This window comes from Polyodon spathula, chromosome 5 (assembly GCF_017654505.1).
Source record: "Polyodon spathula isolate WHYD16114869_AA chromosome 5, ASM1765450v1, whole genome shotgun sequence".
Classification (NCBI taxonomy): domain Eukaryota; kingdom Metazoa; phylum Chordata; class Actinopteri; order Acipenseriformes; family Polyodontidae; genus Polyodon; species Polyodon spathula.
In genome coordinates, this window is record NC_054538.1 from 41,166,421 (window position 1) to 41,183,743 (window position 17,323).

Genomic DNA, 17,323 nt, shown 5'->3' on the forward strand with positions numbered 1-17,323 from the left:
TTGCAGTGCATGTCTTTCCAAGACTTGATCCTAATATCATTGCATTTAAAGCAGAGGCAAACTTCCGGCCTTGTCTCAGGTGACAACAGTGATCTATAATGTGCCTTGTAAACATACAACACACAGATTTGCAGGTTGTTTGAACACTGTTTTAGGTTCAGCTGCAGTGCAATATTCCTCTAATCTTTTATGTACCTGAGCAGATGTCTTTCATTAATTTATGGATTTATCATCTTTTTTTTTTTTTTTTTACACCTGGCAGCTGGTTCAAGTTTCAGCAGTTATTTTCTATTTTGCATGACACCATAGAATTGAATTTCATCTGTCTTCACGAAGCTGTGGCTGAAAATATTGAGACACATGAGCTACTGGGACATAGCTTGTTTGCTCCCTACTCCCATCCTCTCCCTTTTAACTCCTTAATATTTATTTGTGCTGATTTTCTTTCCTGGCCTTGAATGGGGCTTAGCTTGTGTTCAGTGCAGCTGTATGTTTACCAAGTCTATTCTGTCATGACTCATTGTGCGCGTGTAAGTATCCTGGAAACAGCTAGTGCTTTCTTGGAAGAACAGTTGCCTTTCAGCACAAGCACTTAATAAGGGATATTAGCCAGTTGGTCTGTTACACCTTTTTGTTTTTAAAGACTGGTTATTAGTATTTTATTATTAACACACCAATGTGTTCACCTGGAGATTGTAGTATTTGCGTCACAAAAACCAAAAGGTGTTTTTTTTTTCCCCAACTGTAATAATGGTCTTCCAGTGGCATTGAAAAGCACTATTGAGCTGTTAATGGTTGATGGATAACATATACTCTATGATGTATTTGTCCAAAGAGATATATCCAAATTGGTTTGTTTGCATAATTAAAAAAAAAGAAAAAAAAAGAAATACCCATCAAAGGTCAGGTAAAATATTTTTTTTTTGTATATTGACATACTGTCTTTTGGATTTTCATGTTCCATGCACCAATGTTAATAGTTTTCCACCCAGTTAAATAACAATTGTTGTCTCGTTCTTGGGCATCATTTAAATTATAATGCTTATAATGCTTATGAGGCTGTGGATCAATGCATATTCTGATCCTTACCAAAGCCAAAAATAATTTCAGTTACTGAGAATTATATTTTAAAAAATCACTTTTAAGGTATATATATATATATATATATATATATATATATATATATATATATATATATATATATATATATATATATATATGGCACTATATGTGATATTAATTAACCCCCATATTTGATCCATAAAAGGTTATCATTTAATCAAATATGTTATCAATTACATGTTACCACTAAATACATCACTTTAATGAAACTCCTTATCAGTTTAAAAGTAAATAATGGTATTTACTCAAATCGCTGTCTCTGCCCTGGGACTGCACATCTTTTTTTTTTATTTTTACTGAATATTTTAGGATACCTAGAATGCAGAGTGTTCCAGGCCACATGATCACCAGATCTACCAACAGGAGTACTGTTTAATTTAATTTGCTCACATTTTTAATCTCTGAGAAATAGAAAACAGAAGATGTATTTCTTTCCTGCCATTCAAACTTTGTACTTTGAGTTGTGGACAGGATTCCTAGTTTCCAGTACTCAAAAAAAAGAGAGGCCATATAGATAGTATCCACTGAATTCTGATAAATAAGATCAGTGGTCAGTGTTAATTGTTTAAACAGAACAGATTTATGACTTAATTGAGATTAAATAATTAAGTATATAATAAACCAGCTATTGCTATAATATATATATATATATATAAAATCCTATATATATATATATATATATATATATATATATATATATATGTGTGTGTGTGTGTGTGTGTGTGTGTGTGTGTGTGTGTGTTTTTAAGCAGTGGCAGCTCGACTGTGCTGAGATTTACATAACAATTCGGGGAAAAAAAAAAACCTTGTATAAATGGGGTTTTTTTTGTTATTTTTTTTTTTAGAAACATTTTCTCATTTGTGAATGAAAGTTTTGGCTCCTTCGGATGTCCTGTCTTAGTGAAAGCAGACAGCTTGCCTTACTTTCTTTCATTTGGTGCTGTTATTTCACTTATGTGTTATGACAGATGGCACTGGAGAGTGTAATGCTCTTTTAGTCTTCCCTATCAGTCTAATGGAGGTCACTGAGGGTTCTTTCAACTCTCCTCTCTTGGCACAAGAAGCATGTCAATCATGAGTTATAATCTATGCAATCATTAAGCTTCTGAAATACAAAGAGCCAGTTTAATCAAGTTGCTTCAGAGTTTGCTAACATAGATAAGGTTTCTTTTCTTCAGGCAAGGATGTTGACCTAGAGAAATTGGTTAAACCTTTATTTTTTTTCTCCCTCAACCTGACTTGGATCGAAATATAATATGGTTTATATTTCATAAATACTTGGGAAATAGTGATTACAATAATCAAATCATCAACTTTTACAGTTTACTTTACAGGGCTATAGTAAAATGCATTTGACAATAAACCAATTGTATTGTATGCAGTATTATAAAAAAGGGAGTAAACAGCACACACACAGAGCTAGGAGATGAGCAGTATTTATAAACTTTTTGTTTTGTGCTACTTTTGAAGACGTTATAACCTGGGGAGAAGCGTCAGCAAGGAACCCTCCTAAATTGACCTTGTGGGTCCACATTGATTTTTCTCTCCATGAATCTTCAATTTTTTATAAATTATAAAGCCGTTAATTTGCAGAGGAAATAGCAGGACCAGTCTGCGGCACAGATGTGTCCAATCCAGTCCTAACTCGCAATGCGCAAAAGAGTGCCAAGAAACTGTAGGATAATTGGGATGTCTAGATTGCTTTGGATTTGCCTCGCTTTCTCCTGGGACTTGCTTCAGTAGCTTCTGTTTACAAATCTAAAGGGTAATGAAGTTTCCAGATAAATAGGCCCCATTATTTGGGTAAGTAGACATTTATTGATCAGCTAACCCACAATTATTGATCTACTCGCCCCAAAAGACCTTTTTACTGTCAGTAAAATAATCTTTGATATATCTTGACTTGATACATCTTGTAAGGATCACACGCTTCTAAATGCAGTGTGTTACCTGTTTTCTTAGTTACTAGTATGCAAACCGCTTTGAGACACCAGTTCAGTTTTGACTGTTAAATACAATGAGGTGTTCCATTGTTTTGGAAGCTAGAGTACTGTAATGAAGAGTGACAGAGTTACTGAGTTACTTATTAAACATGTTGTACCTTGCAATATATCTGCATTACAATTGCAGCTACTGCTTGGATGTATATGAGCATGTTAAATGATTATATAAGACATGTACACTACTTGCTTTTGTATTCCTCCTAGTTGTTTTTAATATTACCTAGTTATGTTCCAGGTAATAGATTTACCTACTTCAAATGTATATTCTTGTTAGCTTTGTTCATATTTTTGCTCATTTGTTTGGAGAGTTTGTGCGTAATTGGGTTTAGGTTTGGGTTTGAGTTTGGGGAGCTGAGGGGGTGAAATGTTTATTGACTTGTGAATTTCTAATATGGTTGAACACATTTACCTTAATTAACCTGTAGCAAATTCAGGAAGGACTTTCACCGAATCACCTAAAAAAGGCAAAGCTGATGTTCTTTTACACCAGATACCCAAGCTCCAACATGCTCAAGATGTTCTTCTCTGATGTGAAGGTAAGGTGATTTTTTTTTTTTTAATTAATTTTGTTTTAAGGTGCTGTTTAATGTAAAATATTTGTTGTGTCTTCTTTCTTGGGATAGTTGTGGCGGGACAATATATGTAAACAAATAATCAGCTTTGAAATGTTCTTTTCTAACTTTGGTTCAAACATTTACAGTGTCAGAATAGACTTGAAAGCACACAAGATGAGAAAAATGCATCTAGCTTCATTGATTAGAGGTTTCTCTCAACTGCTTTTGACAACATATGCATGTTTCAAGATCTTTTGTTGTATAAAGTCTTGTCAAAAAGCTTAGTACATTATTTATGTATTTTCTTCAATCAGCGACTGCATCGGAATTAAAAACAAAACAACAGCAACAATCGTGATTGTTTCTTATTTACAACTTAATTTGTTGTTGATGCAGTGTACAGTGAGCATAAGGAGGATAAATAAAGTGACAGATTCAGGCCACATTATTCTAATGAGGATGTGAAGGCTGTCCGCTCACAGCTGCATTCTCCCTCTACTGAATTCCACAACCTCCTGACTTTTGTCATTGGGGGCTACTGAACTGTCAGTAATTGCATACCATGTGACTAACTCTACCTGTGAAGACTACTTGGTTAGTTACTGAGAAATGACACTAAGTTATAAAAAAAATGAATACAGAAGTAAATGAATCAGTTTGTGTTTAAATTGTCACAGTACACAGCGTTTTATTGTATACTGTGATATCTTGTCAATATTACAATTGCAGCTACTGCTGGTATTTTTAGGAGGATGTTAATGTAATCATATATTTAAATGAAAAAAAGAAACGAACACAGCTGTATTACTTTTTACTGTCATGACAGATGTGTGGTTAAGATGAGATAATCACACCCACTAGGTGTCGTACAGCTTTTTATGTGAATGTGCAAATATGCTTCAATGTTATTTAAAAGTAGTTCTTTGGAATATCATTTTTCTAACTTCAGTAAATGGTATAATTGTACAAGCTGCGAATATTGAATATTGAATATTGATCATTGCTTGTGTGGTGTAGAAATTCAGGCGGACACACTAAATGGAAGTTCGCATTGATGTTTAACTTGCATTGTGGTAGTTATAACTATGCTTAGATTGTTTCAAGGGTTTAACTAAAGCTTCCAATGTTTCTGCTTCCCTCATGTGGCCTTATGAAGAAGGGAAGCTGAAATAAGTGTGGAGAGCGCACATTTTTTCATCAGTAATAGCTACAAAAAATACATTAAAAAAATGTATTTACCATGAATGGTGCATATGGTAATATATAATTATGGGAGATATATGAAAAATTACGTAAGATTTCCGATCACTGTTTTGTTAGCTCCACAGTATTTCTGTTAACAATTTATATTAAAGGCCATTTATATTGAATTAATAAAACATAGGGGTGTATATTTTTCTGGTAGCCAAGCAATATTAGTGTGAGGCCTAAGGTGTATAAATTAATTATACACCTTAGGCCACATTAATCAAAACTAGTGATAACTACAGCAGGCATTTACCAAGCAGCATGTTTTTTCATTCCACAAGTTAAACAACAGATATATTTAGAATAAATATGGTCATTTTTTAAAGTAAAAAATATTGAAAGTGTCTTACTTTTTTAAATTGTTAAAAAAAAACAATTCTTATTTTTTTTTTTTACCTTTAATGATACATTTGTGTATTTTCTTAAATGTTTAGGTTTTCTAATGGGATGTTTCTCAAAAGATCAGTTGTTTGACTAAAATATAAATGTTGAAATCTTCAGTTGTGGTGTAAAGTAAACCTGTAAGACTTCAGAGTAATAACTTTAAAAGTACAGATGTTGCAACATGTATAGTGATGTGAAGAACTTGCTGCTTGCAACATTGAACGCTTCAGTTGTCTTATCTTTTAAACATGTATTAGGAATAAACTGTAATGTGTAATAGAAAATTCTTGCCAGGACATAGAGAAGTTTTCTGTGAGTTACTAGCTGTGCTACTTAATTCACAGTAGAAGGTTCATAAAACTATAAAGTAAATAATTTATCTGTCTCATCCTTCAAGCTCATTTAAAACTTAAAACTGTTTGCTTTGGCAAATAGCTTTCATTCCTAAAATTTTTATTTTTCTCAAAGCCTTGTGTGTAATGCTTAATGGCATGACGCCTAATGTTGCTACAGTTGATATTTAAACTGTGACAGTAAACTGGATACTGGTGAGTTTACTTCTCATTCTGGCAGTTGATAAAGTACAGTAGTATCATGTTACCTGGTTATTGGCCCAAAGGAAAAGGGAGATGTAGCTGCTGATTGGAGTAGCATGCTATATTGTAGTCTGCCTGAAGAACAGTCGTTCACAGGATTTTGAGCATGTCTGTGTTACGTAAATGATGTTTCTCAGCCCCTCCACCCCTTTGAGTCAACTGCTGCCTGGCTAGATTAAAGTGTCTAATGGATTTGTTTTATGCATCTTTTGACTGTGCTCATTGAATATTTAGGAAGTTTCCTTAGCAAATATCAGGACGGAGGTATCCCGTGGGAAACGTTAATCAAAGTCAGAGACTCTTCTGCTTTGGAAACACAGACCTTTTATTGTAGCAATTAGTTTTTGAAAACACATTAGCACACCACAGATGTCTTACTCTGGGTTTGTACAATAAACTGATCTGTTTCTTAATCTTTTATGGTTATACATACATTTGTAATAGAATTGCATGTACACATCCTAAACCAAAAGAAGAATCGGCAAAACTGCTGTGGTTGTAATTCATATTTTTTTTTTGCAACATTTGCCTGAGTTTGACATGCAGAACTTCATGTTAGACAGCAATATCATGCTTGTATTGACAGAGTTGTTTTCAAGGACTTTGTTATGAATTATCAATACCTTTTTTTCTTTAATATCAGTCATTAATATGTATTGCATGGTTGTGCATGCTCCATCAAGAAAAATGCATCTTGCTATCACATACTCAAAATAAGTATTTTTTCAGCATGGCTTGGGGAGAGTGGGGGGTGTATGTTTGACAAGCAGATGACATGATCCTTAATTGCTGAGTTGTCACGTTCCAGTGACTCTGTTGTTTTGTCCACTGCATCTCTGGTATTTCGATTCTGCAACAATACACTTTAAATCTCCCTTTATGCCCTCCTGCCAAACAATGTCATGCGGACTTACTTTTTTTGTAGTCTCCATTATGTCATCCATGGGCCATTCTAGAGAAAATACCCTCCCTTTTTTTCTCCTACCCTTGTTCATATGAGACAATGTCTTGTAACAATGCAAGAGCCTAATCTCCATGTCAAAGCCATTTTCATTCCCCAGTGCACAGCCTACTATCATTTTGTAATGTTTTGTTTCTTATTCTAAAAGAATTAGAAAGGAACAGTAAGCCGTCATGGGGGCCTGTGGTCCTTATCTCAGTGTCTGGAAATTTGGACAGTGTATTTTGCTGCTGAGATAAAGCGGAAAGAACTCCAAGTTCAGCAGATCGTAATGGGTCTATTGAAATCGGCAACCAGAAGATCAGATAATGGGGGTCCTTCAGTTGTCTTTTTTAATCAGGATCCTCGCAAGGCTGAATACAGACAGAGCAGACACACAGAGTGAATGTATAATTCTTGGATAGGTTAAGTATTTGTTTGAACTTTTGCAGGCAGAATCGGTTTGATGATGACTTAATCATTTTCTGGTCAGTTATCTGTAAGAAATTTTGCAACTGCACAGCAAATATGATGCAGGCTGGCCTTTTGGGAGAAACACCAGCCCTCCCTGCTTCTGTTTCCTTGTTACTTAGATTCCCTGCCATGAATTTTCATTCACTTCATTATCTTAAATTTGCTAGCATAGAAACAACTTTCTACATGGTAATTATCACCAAGCCACCCCTCCCCCTCTCTCTCCACATACACTTTAGCTGTCATCTTGACAGAGGCCTGCATGTTCTCATGGCCAGTGCTTGATAAGTGCTTGCAGTTGATTTTTGATTAATGCACGCCCCTCTTTTTTTTTGAGAAAGGGTGGTGATTAATGCCATGATGACAAACGGCAGGGGGACCAGCTAATATAAAGACTCTTGTATTTATTGGTTTTAAGTTGGCTAAATTCAACTCAATTGTCTGGTGAAAGCACACAATACCTTTTTGCAGAAGGCTGCAGCACATGCTGTTGTCACAGAGGTCATCCAACAGGGTCAAAGACCATGAAGCTGCCGAGCCTGCACATGCAAACCTGAGATATAACTACACAATTAATGCAGCACCCAAACAGTCCAGGCCAGAGTTATGACAGAGAAAACCAAAATGATTCATTTGGAAAGTTTTGCTCTTCAAGCTGCAATGTCCATAAACTTCAGAAAAAAAAATTATTACATTTTGTGGTCTTTTAATTCGTTTTCTTTGTTTGCATTCTAGTTTGTTTACATTATCCAATTTTGCTACAGGGACACAAGATTACTGTCATGTTTTAACCTTTGTGAATCTTGCTTACCATTTTATTTAGAAGCCAATTGGCTACATGCATGCAACTTCTGATAATTATTGACTTTGTTCCCCAAATAATTTAAAGCGTTTTAATGACGTGAAAATAAAGCAAATGAGTTCAGTAGCATATAGTATACTCATATTATGTACACCTCTGTTGTCACACTCATATTTCTTAGAGTAAACATATTTTACATAATGGTCCCACAGCACATTATGGAACAACTTTAACACTCCTACAAGAGAAACACTTATACAAAAACAACTATTTATTTATTTATTTATTTATTTATTTATTTTTACAGACGACATAATTGATGTAGAGAAATCTGTATGGGTGCAATTATGGAAGAGGCAAAAAAAAAAAGTTTCAGTCATCAAGTTTTAGGCTTGCATACTTGTTTTTATGCATGTCTGAATGGTGCTTTTTATATTGTCTGTTATAAAACTGTGCTAATATAGTGATTCTTTTAAAACAGTTCAACAGATGTATCACCTCTCAGCTCATCAAGTGGTTCAGCAACTTTCGAGAGTTCTACTACATTCAGATGGAGAAGTTTGCACGGCAGGCGATCAATGATGGTGTCACAGGCTCAGAGGAACTGAATGTCACTCGGGACTGTGAGCTGTACAGGGCCCTCAACATGCACTACAACAAGGCAAATGACTTTGAGGTAGGACTTTGTCTGGTTTGTCATGTAGAAGGAATTTGACTGGTGGCAAAAGATAAAGAAATAATGTTATATAATGGTACAAATATCCAGTCACCTTAAATATTGTATTTCTACTGTTCATTTTAATTACTTGCAAGTGACGTATTTAGTAAAACCTCTGCCTGAACAAAGAAAAATGTGTTTGTTCCTGCCTTTACAATGAGTGTTTTATTTCATTATTTTTAAAATAGATCAACATATTCTTACCTTTTTTTAAGCTTACTTTTAGCAGACATGCTTGTGTATGCAAGATATACAAATTATGCAAAAATAGTTGTAAGGCAAAGCACTGTATTGCAAAGCAAGCAGTTGCCTTTTTTAAGTGCACTTTCTGTTGTAATATTTAGAAATCATTCAAATAATGCACTGGTTAGATCAACTGTCAGTTTGTTAGCAAATTAGTACCAGATATTTAACATGAAGCATCTAATTATTTGCCATACCATTGGTGAAAAGATTGATGTCCAGTGGCCACTATTATTCTAAATCCCAAGTTTAAATCTAAGTCTAAATTTGGCCACTAAATCCCAAGTGACCCCTGAAACACTCCCAAAATCATGCAACTGCATCTATCACACCCTGATCCATTAATTTGCTAGTAAACACAACACAGCATATCAACTAACACAAATTGTGACTCCTAACATCATCCTAGCTGCTATTTATCTATCTGAGGATCTCAATATTTTTCATTGCTAATATGCAACAGTGTGCTGACATTTGCAATTACAATTGCATTTTGCACAAAAGAAAACTTTGAACTATTTAAAATAAGCAATAATTCTGATTACCTAATGTGGCATTCTCATTATCTCAAGGTACAGTATGAACACTGTTTTTATGTATTATTGGTCCACAGCTGGTTGTGGTCTTCGGAAAGTTCTTTAATTGCCAAGATACAACATTAGACTATAGATCTTTACAAGTTCCAGGCATATCTAGCTAGTTACCTTATTTACATATGAGCAGTTTGAATTTTCAAGCTGAAAAAAAAAAAAAAAAACAGACGAATAAGACTTTTATTGTCAGAGAAGTAAGTTAGGAGGGATATTTTGCATATTAGGCTGTGATGTCACCTACAGGTGTCTGTGCAGGTAGATCTAAGTACCGATTAGAAGCTTGGCTCAAAGATGTTTTGCTAAGCAATGCAAATTTTCTAGACAAACCAACTGACTAGGTTAAATTTTGAAATATCGTGCAACGCTTTTTTTATAACTTGTAATTTGGAACACAAAATTGGTGGAACAACAACTAAGACTTACTATGATTCAAAATATAGTTGACGTTGGATACCTTTAATGGAATATATCCCCCCTTAACCTGTCAAGTTGTGCTTACACAGAACATGAAACTGGAACCCAAGCCGATTCAGCAAATTGTACTTTTGCCAAATTCAGCATCATCAAAGTTCCATCCACCTTGGATGTATCTCATGAATGAATATGTCCTCTGTGTTGCTGATCTTTTGATGTTAATCTAGTCTGTCATTGTGCTTCAGTAATACGCTTTCTTTTCCTTTTGAGATTTCTTTGTTGTTGTGTTCTTCTTTTTCTTTTGCTGCTTTCTTGTATCCTTTATAAATGTCTTTTTTCCCTTCACTAACTTTTATGTTAAGTGAAGTAATTGCTGCATTCCTTATTGCAGAACGAGTCAGAGCTGTAATTAAAGCAAGTTCATTAATTGCCTTTGTTGCGTTCATGTTTGTGTCTGCTAGTGTTTCCTCTGTGAAGCTTTCTTAGTTTCCCCTCATAAGACAGTTTGCTGTGTAATTACCACAGCTCCTCTGCCCCTCCAGGCAACAACAAAAAAAAAATTGAGAACAAAAACCTTTAGCAAATGCTGATAATGTAAATGTAACTTAGGTTTTCAGAATGGTCTTTAGAATAACTTATGTAAAAACATTCATATATAAGTGTTATACACCTTTTTTCAGTTCATGTATACAAAAATGTCTGTTTTAACTTAGGTTAATTTGACATTATGAAATGAATATCGAGCTGCTTGGGTCATAACAAGAAAGACGATGTTAGCTGCTCAATTAAAAACAAATATGCAGATATTTCATATGCAGTAATCTGTTTGGAAGAGGACCCTTCTGTTGCATATGTAAGGTTAAGACAGAAAGAATATACCAGTAAAATATATGTTTTATTCTTCTTGTGTCATATGACTGGGTTCTGTTTATTTTTCAAAATCATTTTTACACTGAAGCACATGGCGTGTGTAGCTATTAAAGCAAACATAGAAACTTCTACTGTATGTGCTAAAATGACAGGCTAGTGCAGCAGTTTCCAAACATCCATACAAATGTATTCAGTATTTTTGTGCGTATTGCTCTTTGTTGAGGTGAATAAAGCATTCAGCACATAATTATACCCAGCTTTCAGTGGCGATGTCTTGGCACCTATCAAAGTTCAGAAGAGCCTTTGGGGGGAGGGAGGGGGGGCATTTTAGGGCAGCCTAGCGAGGGTCTCATCTTTCCTTCAGAAAATAGTTCAAGGTTTTTCTGTCAAGCTTCCCTACTTAGAGCCTCACCCCCCTCCCCCTTCTGCTAAAAAAACGTTTAAAGGAGATTCAGTAGAGTTCTATGATCCCCCTTCCTTTGAAAGACTGTTGCTTTGCAGTTAAAGTACAGAGAAGTCCTTTGACTTCAAGAGTTCACAGATTCATGTCTTTAGGTATCATGTGTCTGACCTTATCAGTTACCCTATTTAATATTGGAGAGAAAAAAGTCTCAGTTCTTTGTGTTTGTCTGTTTTTTCCCCCTCCCTGAATTCATTTGATGAAAAAGTGTCCTTTTTTCCCTCTTATGAAGCACAACCAAAAGGCTTTTTTTTTTATTTAAATCTGACCTACCCCCTACTTTCATATGATTGAAGATTTTATACAAAGGGAGTCACAAATTAAAATCAGAATCTTTTAAATCATCTGTTGGTTATTCTAATGGCTATAGCCCCCCCCCCCCCCCCCCCCCCCCCCAAAAAAAAGGCAAAAAACTCAGTGAGTGTTAGGCAAGCTAGGGCAGGAGTGTTTTATTTTATTTTTTCACCCACTCTTGCTTTGACCACTCAGTCTTTGTGGATACTGCTGCCTATTGTCTGACATTCAGCTCCCCCTTACTCTTAGCTCTTAACATTTATTTTTCCTTCATTCTGGAAAAAGGGTTATCAATAAGAACATAAAGTGGAATTTCTGCAGAGGCAGCAGGGGGTCCTAGCTTAAAACTGAACAAACATACCTCCTGGAGTCAAATTTGACTACTACTAACATTTCACTACTATACTGTACTGGCAATGTCCTGTCAAGGAATTTAAGAGATTTACTTTAAAGCCCACTCTAGCCACTTAAGTGCTTCTATAGACCAAAATATGTGTTCGTAAGTAGTTAAGGAATTAAATCATTTCTTCACTTCCTTTATAGTTGGCATGTACAATTAAATACTTTATCAACTTTTTTGCAGGGTGGGATAATTGAAGGATGTTGTTTTTGGTTCCATCCCTCTGTAAAATATTTGAATGGGGAAAGACAGTGTATTATACAGTATTCATATTTGTGTACACTTTATTCATACACACCAGTATGTATCCTCCAGGTATTGGGGCATAGGCGTGTTGGAGGGCTGTGTATGCACTGCTGTCCTTGTGTTTGTTGGAAGTGTATGCATTATGTACAGAGACAGTCAATGGGACTCATAAGTAGATAGGGAAAATTTCTGTAGATTAATAAAAAAAAGTACAACAACACTGTAATGGTGTGTTAATGTAGCATTGTAAACCGAGCAAGTATAGACATTTTGAATCGCACATATTTCAAATCAGAATCCCTACAGGTTACTTTCTGTTCGGTTTCATACAGGTCTCTGTTTAGAGGAACAGATTATGCAATATAGATTAATATGGGATGCACTATATTAAACTGACTACAGTGTATCAAAATACTTGGAAAGTGTGTAAGTGGTTATAAAAATGGTCTGCAAGTTTGCAAATATAACTACCATAAATGTTGTTTAGAAGATGGTTATGATAATCTTTATTTTTAAAGGTTCATAAAAAATGTAAGCTTTGCTCATGAATCTTTAATTAGAAGCAATGAAAGGGGCTGCCAAGTGCTTTGTGTTCAGTCTCTTCTTATTACTTTGCTTACCATTGTTCCCTTGCCTTCTTAAGCAGTTATGCAGTAAAGTCACTTAAACCTGACAGCTGTAATAACGTACACCTTCCTTCCATAGAAAAGGGGTTTTGGTGTGAAGTAATTGGGTCCTCTTTTTACAAAAACTTTTATCTGCCTTTCATTTCCCTGCTTGTTGAAACACCTTTAAAGAGATACTAAGAAGAAGCATGGATTTGCCTTTCCGAAAATATCTTTATGTAACTAGCTAGAGTCCATTGAATGGTGGAGAGGGCTAAGGGATTAATAGGTGACAACTATATATTCTAGTTTGTGAGTAACTGACGGTTTTAAATGACTATATTTATACCGACTAGATGCATCTTAAATGCATAATTGTATAATGCAACAAAGTAACAGCACCTTTTCTGCACTAGATGTATATGGAAAATGTAATCTGCACAGTCAAACTACTCACGTGACATCAGAATGTGTACTTGTGACACTTCAAACCTCATGTCATTGAAGGGGTGCAGTGAGAGTGGTGACTCCTCAGCCATGCAATCTACTCTAACCCATTTCTCCCTGGATATTACTGAAGCAAACTGAGATGTCGCTCTCAGAAGCATTACCTGTTAGCATGGAATCATTATAAATAAAACTATACACAAGCCGCCTTGGTTTACCGTCTAACAGTTTTAATGTTGCATGGTTTATTTAGCTTGTCATCAGGGGATTGTACCTGGTATCAGTAAGGAGGAGCAATATTTGGTGAAAAGGTGTTAACGTAATACCTGATACTTAACAAACGAGAACAGCTGTTTGTAATAAGAATTTTCACAATTTTCTAGTGCTCTTTATTAGTGAAAGACTCAAAGAGTAAGTAGGGGAGTTCCGAAAAACATAGCATTACACGTCCCCACGTGTTGCTACAACTGTTAGAATAACATACCTGTAATTTTTATTTTTATTGTTAACATCCTGACAACTTTTTACACTTGTAACTTCAGGTAACTTCTAAAGTCTGTTTCAAAATGTCTGCTCTGGTACACTGATAGTGTTAGGATTATTGCTCACGTTGTCAAACAGGTAACAACAGCTATAACAATCCATGGTACAGAAAAGCCAGAGCACATGTTATGTTTTTTTGTTTTTTGTTTTGTTTTTTTAATCACTCTTCATGCAGTGATTTAGAGGACAGGTCTCAATCCCCAGTGCAGTAGAGTGGACATTTTGAAAAGAGCTCTGAACAGACTTTAAAGTGAGGTGTAAAAAGTTGACAGGTTGTTAACAATCAAAAGAAAAATTACAGGTACATTATTTAAAAAGTTGTAGCAACACGTGTGAACATGTAACACATATTTTTTTGGATCCCCGTTTGTGATTGTGTGTAATTCATTTAAAAAAAAAAAAAAATTATTGAAAGCATTGGTTATAAAAAGCTACAAAAGTGGCAGCGTGCTGATTGTCTTTGGCTTGTTTTGTTTTCTGTTTCTATGGTGATAACCAAATGGGAAATTCTGCCGAGCTACTGAAGATGTTGTACTGCAATATATATAATTGATTTACACCAGGATAATCAATATAACATGTTAGAAACTCCTTGTTTTCAAAGCAGCCAAAAATATGTAGTGCAGGCCCAAAATTGACATTGTTATTAGTCACACACACACAAATTCAGGTATTGCCTTTGAACTCTGCATGGTACAAAACGGAAAAAGATAACCACCCACTCCTATACATTCCCATAGTTCTTTAAAATACTGTATGAACCCTAAAAAAATTCTTTCAGTTGAACTGTGTGTACCAAAAGCCTCTGAAGGCTTGCTTTCATTTCTTCACTACCATGTCACTTTATGTTGTCTGGTCTGCGACTTCAATGGTGATTATGTATTTATTTGGTGTGTGTGTGGGGGGGGTTTGTGTGTTTGGGCTGATGCACTTCTTCTTTCTTGTGCTGGCATACGTCCTGCATCCCCTATGTTTCATTAGTCTTGCTGCCTGCCCCATCTTTTGCCAGACAAGAACGCCCAATTCCAAGCTGCCACTTGCTCAGTTCCTTATGCTGACTTTGTTTCTTGGTCGATCCCTCATTTTACCCCCCCACCCCCCTTTTTCCCCTTTCATTCCAGTTGTTCTCCTGATTTCTGCCCAGATTTGCCAGTTGCTATGCAATAAGAGACAGGGTGACTTTATAACCCATTCCAGCCCACTTTCACCTTTTCCGACCTTGTATTCTTTGAATCAAATCTGTGAAACAACTCTAAATTGGAAAGCAGGTTTTGTTACCAAAGGATTTAAATAGCACAATTGGTGCACGCACATCAGTGTTCTGAGTAGAGCTTATTGTAATTGTTACATGTAAAAGTACAGTACTAGTCTGAGATTCTGGCCCGTTTTGATATATATATAGTCTGAGATATATATATATATATATATATATATATATATATCTATATATATATATATATATATATATATTATATATATTATATTAAGTCAATTTCAAATCAGGTAGCAAGAGCTAGGAATCGGGGGCTACTTGGGGCCACAAAGCTTTAATAAATGTAGGTCATATATTGAACAAATCATAGTTTTACATTGTTTTAAATAAATATTTCACTGTTCATGCAATGTAGCTAGCAAATATATATGGTGGTTGATTATGTTGAGTATAAATCTTAATCCATTTGTAAGTTTTAATTATCATATAGTGGTTGTTTGTTTCAGAATGAAGTGTGTTATTTTGTATTGTGAAACAGCTTTGAAAATGGAGAAGGACCATGCTGGTGTTGAAATTATAAATAAATATATTAAATCAAGGGCATATTTCGAAGGAGAAACTAAACAATTTTAACAGTATAAAACTAGAAATAAATAAATTGAATGCAAGAGTATTTTAATTATTGATTTGCGTATTTGTTCATACCATAGAATTATTTTTTTCAGTTTGAAAATGTCTTTACACTTATATTAAAATAAGGAACCTAAGTCCTTGATTCAGATGAAAAATTACAATGTAGCGCTGTCAGATGTTGCTTAATCAACTGTAGATTTAAGTGGATTCAGTGTTAATAATTAGCTGAAATTATTATGTTTATTTTTTCAGACAGACTCTAATCTTGTTTGCATTGTAAAGACTGCTGTTTCCATATCTCAAAGACATTAAATTCAATAGCTTTAGTATCCCAGACTATAGGAAGGAGAGAAAGGAACCAGGAAGAACTGGTTGTGAATTTGCTAATAAGGATAATCCATGTGTGCATGCATTTCCTCTTTTTTGAGTAGGAAGTCTTTATTGCCTGTGATTTATGTATGGGAGAGTAAACCGTGGGACACAATGAAAGAATATTCTGATACTCTGTAATCTTGGTCTTCCAAAGTCCTTGGCAGCTTTTTTTCCCCACTTGAGAATCTAACATATGGTTCTTGTACACAGTTTTCTTGAATTAAAAGCAAAAGTCAATACAAGGCCAGTTCTTATCGCATATTAAGTTTGTTTACCCAGCTTTCTACCAGCAACCTGGTGGGTATTGCAAGGATGCATAGTTTTTATACCTTGGTTGCAACACATCACCCCTGTTTTGCAACTGTCTTTCTGTCTGAGAAAACCTGAAAACTGTTAGACAAAGTGGCACTCGAAGGAGTTTACCAAACAGGGGGGTTTCTGCTCATATAGACTATTGATTCCTTTAAATTAATGTTCACTGAATGTCGCTTGTTTTTGTTTAACAGAACATTGTTCTTTTGAAGCTTCATAAAATTTGATATGGGATAGGCAGTGTCTTATTTTGCTCTTTCGTGACAGATGAAATCCATTTATTCTTTCAAACTGTGGCCTTGGACTGTATTTGTTCCCTGACAATCTGTTTACTCATTATACATACATGACAGCTCTCATAGTCTAGCAATTTCACCTATTTTTATATTACCAAAATCAGTGGAAAACCAAGACACTGTGATGCTAGCATCTAGAAAAGATGTTTTTTTTTTTTTTTTTTTTTTTTCTGACCTATTTTGTTTTTATTTTTGCTCAGATGAATTAGCTTCCTGTGTCAGAATGTTTATTAAATGTTAAAAAATAAACATTGGCGGTATTTCTGAGGGTTTACTGAAAGCATGGTTACTGTTTCTTTTTTTTATTTGTTCATATTTACCTTTTAAACATTGTTTTTCTATAGCTCTGTATAACCAATGCAAAGTAATTAATCTATTTATTCAATATGTTTTCAAATGCCCAAGTAGGTTCAGGTAGAGTTTATTCAATGATCACTGTATAAAGGTCAGAGAAGTGCTATAGGACGTACAGAGAGTTCAAGGGACTGGAAAACACCGGGTATTATTACAAAATCTTTAGGCAGTCATGGTGGAATTATAT

The 17,323-nt window shown here is 34.9% G+C and overlaps 1 protein-coding gene across 1 annotated transcript in view; it reads left to right on the top strand.

The window, feature by feature from the left end:
* Positions 1 to 17,323, top strand: part of LOC121315968 (prospero homeobox protein 1-like) — a 32,415-nt gene that overhangs the window by 10,218 nt on the left and 4,874 nt on the right. The window contains exons 3-4 of the mRNA XM_041250611.1: positions 3,556 to 3,661; positions 8,605 to 8,799. Of these exons, the coding sequence (XP_041106545.1) occupies positions 3,556 to 3,661; positions 8,605 to 8,799 (301 nt within the window). The remainder of the gene's footprint in view (positions 1 to 3,555; positions 3,662 to 8,604; positions 8,800 to 17,323) is intronic.